The 8,285-nt window shown below is 36.0% G+C and overlaps 1 protein-coding gene across 2 annotated transcripts in view; it reads right to left on the reverse strand.

Moving 5' to 3' along the window:
* Positions 1–8,285, reverse strand: part of NCKAP1 (NCK-associated protein 1) — a 112,638-nt gene that overhangs the window by 46,271 nt on the left and 58,082 nt on the right. For both annotated transcript variants that reach the window (XM_006864027.1, XM_006864028.1), the window contains 3 exons: positions 5,457–5,553; positions 4,868–4,974; positions 4,053–4,185 (listed from right to left, as the gene is read on the reverse strand). In XM_006864027.1, the coding sequence (XP_006864089.1) occupies positions 4,053–4,185; positions 4,868–4,974; positions 5,457–5,553 (337 nt within the window). The remainder of the gene's footprint in view (positions 1–4,052; positions 4,186–4,867; positions 4,975–5,456; positions 5,554–8,285) is intronic.

An 8,285-nucleotide genomic window follows, 5' to 3' on the forward strand; every position in this document is an offset into this window, starting at 1 on the left:
ATTAGTAAGAAACTCATGCTGTACTCAGGAATTATCTTAAAAATTGTCTCTGTGAATCATTAAGCATTGTCTCATCTGAATAATCACATTCTTCTTCTGTAAAGATCTCTTCCTTAAAAAAAAAGAGAATAAAAGACTGGGGTGGCGCTAGTTCTGTGTGCAATGTCTGCAGCAGAACTATCTGCCCATCAGCTTGCATCAACCTTGAGTGTCTGTGTCTTTGTGTAACCTCTCTTTCGCCTTCCAGACCCCCCACCTTCGTGAAGCCCACCCCTCTGTCGAGGCTGGACCCCGACAACTAACAAATATATTTCTTAATTGGATCCTTAGCTCACAAGCAGCATAAATAAATGTTCAGAACATTAGAACTACTGCTGTTGTTAAGTGCTGTCTAGTCAGTTCTGACTCACAACAATCCTGTATAAGGTTTCTAAGGAGCAGCTGGTGAGCTTTAACCACCAACCTTGCAGTTCAAATCGACCTTGTGGTCCAGTGCATAACCCACAGCACTGCACCAGGACGCCTTAGAATTATTGGTAGTAGCAATGGAGGTATGCCATGGAGTCAGTTCCAACTCATAGTAACCCTGCATAGGGTTTCCGAGGGTGTAAATCTTTACTGGAGCCGAAAGCCTCATCTTTCTCTCACGGAACAGCTGATAGTTTTGAACTGAGAACCTTGAGCTTAGCAGCCCGACTCATAATCACTACAGTACCAAAGCTCCTTAGAACTTACTAGAGTGAACTATATCAAAATGTTTAGAATCCTGGTGTGGCGCTGTGGGTTAAAGTGCTGGACTGCAACGTCATTTGAACTGCAAGGTCAGGGGTTCAAGCTCACCAGGCACTCCTTGGAAACCCTATACAGGGTCACTATGGGTCAGAACTGACTTAACGGCACTTAACAATATTAACATGCTTACAGTCCTAAATTTATCAGTCCTAGCAAATGTATGGCACCATGGGATAAGCACTTGGCCTCAAGGTCGGTTTGAACTGCAAGGTCAGCGGTTCAAAGTCACCAGTTGCTCCTCAAAAACCCTGTACAGGTTCGCTATGAGTTGGAACCGACTCGAAAGCACTTAACAACAATCAGATGGTTAAAAATACCAAAAAAAAAACAACAAAAAAACTTTATAAATGAAGAGGGAGATAAAAATTTAGGCTTTAGAGTTAAAACTTGACTTTGAATACTGGCGCTGTTACTTATATACTATGCAATAAATAAAGTCTCTGTATTTCCTCCACAAATAATAATAGCACTACCTATCTTCATGGAGTTGTTGTATAGACATAATACAATACGCTATCAATAAATGCTGCTAATCAATATTATAAGGAACTCTGGTAACATAGTGGTTATGAGTCAGGCTGCTAACCTAAATGTCATCAGTTCAGTATAAGGCTTTCTGCTCCCCTAAAGATTTACAGCCTTGGACCAATTCCACAGCACATAACCACCACCACCACCAATCAGGATTATTATTGACACAGCTTGTATTATTACTACTTACAACAACCCCAAAATAAATCCTTTAAAATTCTATTAAAATTTTTGATGTTTTTCTTAAATGCCGTTGAGTCAGTTCTGACTCATAGCAACCTTGTTTCCGAGGAGCAGCTGAAGGGTTTGAACCAGCAACCTTGCAGTTCAAACTGACCTTACGGTCCAGTGCATTATCCTGTAGTACCAGGACTTTTTGAACACTACAAAATAGTCCATAAAATGTGCTGCTGTTGTTGTCATGTGCCATGGAGTCGGTTACGACTCATAGCGACCTTCTACAGGGGTTTCCAAGGCTGTAAATCTCTATGGGAACAGAAAGCCTCATCTTTCTCCCATAGTACAGCTGGTAGTTTCGAACTGCTGACCTGAGATTAGTAGCCTGATTCGTAACCACTATGCTACCTGTTGTTGTTGTTAAGTGCCATCGAGTCGATTCTCCGACCCATAGCGACTCTGTATAGGGTTTCCGAGGAGCAGCTGGTACCCTTGAACCACAGACCTTGCAGTTTAAATGGCTTTGCAGCCTGACGTATTAACCCACAGCACCACACCAAGACTCCACTATGCTACCTAGATGCTGTCAAATCGATGTGACTCATAGTAACCCGTGTGACAAAGTAGAATTACCCCACACAGTTTTCTGGTTATAATTTTTACAGACATAGATTGCCAGGTCTTTCTCTTACGGAGTTGCTGAGAAGGGTCTAACTGACAGCTTTGCAATTAGCAGATGAGTACTTAACTCTTATGCTACCAAGGCTCCTTGTTGTTAAGTGGTGTTGAGTTGGTTCATAAGTGATCCCATGTAGGGTTCTAGAGCAGCGGCTGATAGATTTGAACAGCTGACCTTCCAGTTAGCAATTTGGTGCTTATCCTACAGCATCACAGCAGGATTCCATAGTAAGATCAATCATCTAGTTTATCTGGTACATAATTATTTAAAACAAATTCCAGCAAGATAACAACACCCTAGGGATAAAAATCAGGTTTTCAGGTCTATTTTCAAATGGCCTTTCTAAAAAGGAAGCATCTGAGCTCCATCTAGTGGTAAATTAGGTTAATCTAGTTTATATCTTCTTTTATCCACTAGAATGCTAACTTTTAAATTACATATAATTCAAAGTAAATAATAAATTAACAATGTTTTTATTATCAGTATGAGGAAATTCAAGGTCTGGTAATTTCTCTAGAAAACCATTCGTTTTCAGAGTTTGTTGTTGTTTAGTGCCGTCAGGTTGGTTCCGACTTATATAGCCTGTATAGGGTTTTCGAAGAACAGCTAGATGGGTTTAAACTGTCAACTTCGCAGTTAATAATTCAGTATTTACTCTACAGCTACACACCAGGACTCATTTTTAAGAAGTTTTAATAAAAAGATAATTTTTACTGTTCTTCCTTTATATTAGTGGTGGTTATGTGCGGTGAAGTTGGTTCTGACTCATAGTGACCCTGCACAGGGTTTCCGAGGCTGTAAGTCTTTACGGGAGCAGAAAGCCTCATCTTTCTCACGCAGAACAGCTGGTAGTTTCGAACCGCTGACCTTAAGGTTCACAGCCCGATTCGTAACCACAACGCTACCAGAGATCCTTCCTTTATATTATATGCCTAGAAACAATGATTAAGTAATCAGCAACTATGAAAAAGATTTTTAAAGGTTGGTGATTCAAACTCAACCCAGAGGTGCCTTGGCAAAAAAATCCCTATCTGCTTTCAAAAGTTCACACTTTTAAAACCCCATGGAGTTCAGTTTTATATTACACACATGGGGTCACAATGAGTTGGAACTCACTTGATATCAACAGGAATATAAGTAAAGCAATGTTATATATATTAATTTTAAGAAATGAGGCAAAATAAAATACTATTTTCCTAACAGTCCATTCATTCCATTCATTTGTGATGAAAATATAACAATTTTATATTTAAGATGAAAAAGACTGAATAAAGAAATCGGAAAAACTAGCTAAAATAAGAAATCAATAGAGGAAAATCCAAAAGAAAAAGGAAATTTGGACTTTTAATCAAATTAGGACACCTAGGTTAAATATTTACTGACCACTCTCTATCACACTAAGCAAAATAATTATTTTATATTTTTCCTGGTATCCTTTAAATTATCAATTTTATTTTCTCCATCTCCACAGTCATTGTTCAATTCAGGCTCACATCAGCTCTCAAACTAGCCTACTGCAGGAAGTTTCTTCTGATCTCTCTGCTTCTCTTTTGGCCCCCATCACTCCACTGTCCATACTAAGCCAAGGTGATCTTTCTAAGTAGCAAATGTTATATAACTAATCTCCTCTTTCAAGAGACTTTCTATAATTTGGTTACAGCATACCACTACCCCAAGCATAGTTATTTTTTCACTGTCTTCACTATGACCTATGCACAATGATATACTTGAGAAGATACCATGAATTATTTACATTGGTATCTCTACTACTTGGCATATGGTATTTCACAAGTGCCTATTTAGCAAATACATCAGTTACTAGAAAGAAGAAAAGGACAAAGGTGGGAAAAATATGAAATGAGATCACTTTTACCTGCACAAGTTCATTGAGGACGACAGCATCAAAGCCAGAAAGGTACTGTACATAATACCTCTGCATCACAGGTCCGTATTTCCTTACATGTGCTCTAAGCTCTTCCATGTAAAATATTAATTCAGCAATGTGCCTTGTTTAGAAAAAAATTTTAAATAAAAAAAATTGAGAGAACAAAGTCACTGTTAATCAAAAAAATAGTAAACTGTCTTGATAAAATGTCACATGAATAAAGAAATCATGGAAAGCACATAAGACAAATAAAAGCTAGGACTGAAAATCTACAGAGCTAAATTCAAAGTGAAAAGAAAATTAGAACATCTCATAATCACATCATTAAAAAAAAATCACAAATGAAAGAGAGCTAGAAAGAAAAAGATTTTTTTAATATGCTTTTTTTGTTCTGCTTTAATTACCTAACTCCTGATGAAGGACTGAGTATTAAAATTTAAAAAAGACATTTCAAATGACAGTGGGTTGCAATTCTACTTCCACAGAAATTTTTATTTTAATGTTTTGTGTAGTGAATCATTTAAAAAAAAATAATTCCATAGATACTGTGTACAGTCAAAGAAAACACATAATACTGTCACTATCTAGAACACTGAAAAAATATTAAAAGCCCTCCTTTTAAGCAAAACTTCACTTTTAATTTATTTGTTGTACTATAAATATATAAATATTCCTGTTCTGCCAAATATGTTAAGCCCTAAAGAATAAAAATGCTTTTCCAAAATAATTTTACTTCAAAGGCCTCAAATTCCACAACCCAGAAATCAGAATAAGTAAAATAATTTTTAATGTTGCTAACTTACTTATCTATAAAGTCATCTGCACTCTTCTTCGGCATGTTATCTGCGTGACGAAGTAGCCAGATAATTTCATCACGGGCAAAGGATAACGCCATAAAAACAAAAAGTGCCTAATTAAAAAAAAGTAACATTATTTATTCCTGTGCAAAGGTTAAAATGAAACCCATTCATAATCTTTATCTCAGTGAAAGGTAAATGACAAGCTTAAAAGAGAGAAGACACTAACAAGAAATCCCACAACAATAAGACTAGAACAACTTCAGTGGGGATAAATTAAGAAGCTGCTTGTTGCTGAGGAGCCAACTGAATTATGAAAGTAACAGAAGATAAGAAGTACCAGGTGAACACACCACAGTGTGCGGGAGAGAAGGACAGCCGAGAACTAGAGGTATTTATGAGGGAGAGCAGGCATAAAAGGAAGTGGGTGTTTGCATGAATGTCATGTCAACACATTGGTTCTCAGGTAAATATACTGCAAAGCTCTTCATATAGTCCAGGACTCATATTTTAGGAAAATCTGACAGAGACAGATTAATACTTGTTTAAATTAATGTAGCAGAACTATGACTTAAATAAGAACTAAATTAATTACCTTCGGGCCTAGCAAGCCAGGCTGATCAGAGAGGACAGTAGCCAATTCTTTCAGTGCAGACCTTAAAAACTTTCGTCTTTCTCTGTGCATCGAACCACTATAGAAAAAGACACCATTATAATTTTATCTGTCTCTACTAAAATTCTTATTAGAAGTTAAAATCACTTGGCATTTCAAGGTCATTTTCCAAGGATTTTTAGGAAGCACAAGTCCCACAAAAATTATCTTCTGTGTGTTTGTCATGAAGTAATTTTCCAAACTCTTATTTATATCCTTGTCTTTCTTGTGCTACTTCATGTTCACTCTGTTATACTCATCAAATTTACTCTGTTATATCCATCAAAAATATTCAAGCATTTCTGAAAATACACCTGTCCATTTCTGAACAATTATTGCAATACCATATATCTCAGGATTTTATAAATAGGACTGGAAAAATTTTGAAGACAAAGACCATCCTTTCATATACAATTTTAGCACCCTACAGGCATTAAAAATTATAACTTAATAAATATCTACCTATTTCCATATTTATTAAATATATTCTTATTAAATAAACACATGAAACTGATTAAACAAGAGCTATGGTAGTGTAGTGAATACAATCGGACTGCTAATCTTACGGTCAGCAGTTTGAAACTACCAGCTGTTCCGCGGGAGAAAGATGAGGCTTTCTGCTCCCTTAAAGATTTACAGCCTCGGAAACCCTGTGCAGGGTCGCTATGAGTCGGAACCAACTTCATGGCACACAACAACAACAACATATTCAGTAAAATATACTGGGATGAGAGTCCTTGGATCCCTGAGTGAAAATCAGAAAGATAGTGAAAAGAATAATCATTATTAAGCCAATACTAGCTGTTTTTAGAATATAATACCAATTAGGAAGAACTTTTTCTGACATATTAACAGAGATGGGAAAACATAAAATATTCTAAGTACTTCAACTTCTCAAACTAAGTAAAACATATGTTGTTCCAAGAATTTTTTTAAAAATTAACATACCATTAAAAAACAAAATCATAAATGAAAAAGTGCTAGAAAGAAGTAAGAATTTTCTATATGCTCTGTTTTTTCCTGCTTCAATTACCTAACTACTATAGAGGGACTGAGTACTAAAATCAGAAAAAAATATTTTAAGTGACACACTGGGTTGCAATTCTACTTCAGTAGAAATACTTACTTAATATTTTATGTAGTGAGTAATTTCTTTTAATTATAAAATCTATGGAATGATAATAAAATATTCCAAGCATAAGGAATAAACAACACCAGAAATACAGTTGTAATATGGATGAGGTTCAGAACACAAAGATTAAAGTCCAACCTCTTCCACTTTCTACCTACTAAACATAGGTTCTACCTTTCAGTTTCAGTATCTCATCTATCAAACAGGGATAATGGCACTTGCCTCAAAAGATATATCATCTTTCATGATACCTAGCATACAGTACTTCTATATAATATATTCATTTCTAGTCAAGCTTATTTTATTTAACAATAGTAAAGTCATCTGGTATTATTATTAGAAAAAAATGAGCATATGGTATTTTGATAAATTTTACTTCAAGGTTATCTATGGAGTTATTAACATCATGAGAAAATGTCTAAAATGTAAATATGTCTGCTAGTGCATGGTATTAAGTTATAATAAATACTAGTGCTTATTATTTATCATTGTAGCTCTGGTAATGTAGTGGATTATCAGCTGAGCTACTAACAGCAAGGTCAGCAGTTAGAATCAATCAATGGCTCCTGGTACAAAGACGAGACTTTCTGTTTCCATAAAGATTCACAGTCTCGGAAACTACATAAGGGTGCTACTCTGTCTGTCAGTTTGTCATACTGTAGTGGTTTGTGAGTTGCTGTGATTCTGAAAGCTATACCACCGGTATTTTAAACACAAGCAGAGTCACCCATGCTGAACAGGTTTCAGATGAGTTGGACAGGTTTCAGATGAGTTTCCAGACGAAGACAGACTAGGAAGAAAGAGTGACGAACTACTTCTTAAAAACCTTATGAATAGCAGACAAACACTGTCAGATATAGTGCTGGAAAATGAACCCCTCAGGTTGGAAGGCACTCAAAATGCGACTGGGGAAGAGCAGCCTCCTCAAAGTAGAGTTGACTGTGATGACATGAATAGAGTAAAGCCCATGGGAGAAAAGCCCACGGGACCTTCATTTGCTGATGGGGCACAACTCAAAATGAAAAGAAATAGCTGTAAACATCCATTAAAAATCAGAACATGGAATGTACAAAGTATGAATCTGAGAAAATTATAAATTGTCAAAAATGAAATGGAACGCATAAACATTGATATCTTACGCGTAAGAAAACTGAAATGGACTGGTATTGGCCATTTTGAATCTGACAATCACATGGTTTACTATGCTGGGAATGACATACTGAAGAGGAATGGTGTTGCATTCATTGTCAAAAAGAACATATCCAGATCAATCATGATTATTTGTGATAGGACAATATCCAAGCACCTACAGGTAAGCCCAGTTAATACCACTATTATTCAAATTTAGGCACCAACCACTAAAGCCAGTGAGAATGAAATAGAAGAATTCTATGAACTTTTTCAATCTGAAATCGATCAAACATGCAATCAACATGTATTGATCATTCATTACTGATGATTGGAATGCAAAGGTTGGGAGCAAAAAGGAAGGATCAGTAGTTGGAAAATATGGCCTTGGAAATTATGGCCTTAGAAATGATATTGGAGAATGCATGATAGAATTCTGCAAAATCAATGATTTGCTCATTTCAAATAACTTCTTCAGACAGCATAAAAGACGACTATACACATGGACCTCA

Source organism: Chrysochloris asiatica, unplaced genomic scaffold (assembly GCF_000296735.1).
Source record: "Chrysochloris asiatica unplaced genomic scaffold, ChrAsi1.0 scaffold00059, whole genome shotgun sequence".
In the NCBI taxonomy this organism is placed as follows: Eukaryota; Metazoa; Chordata; class Mammalia; order Afrosoricida; family Chrysochloridae; genus Chrysochloris; species Chrysochloris asiatica.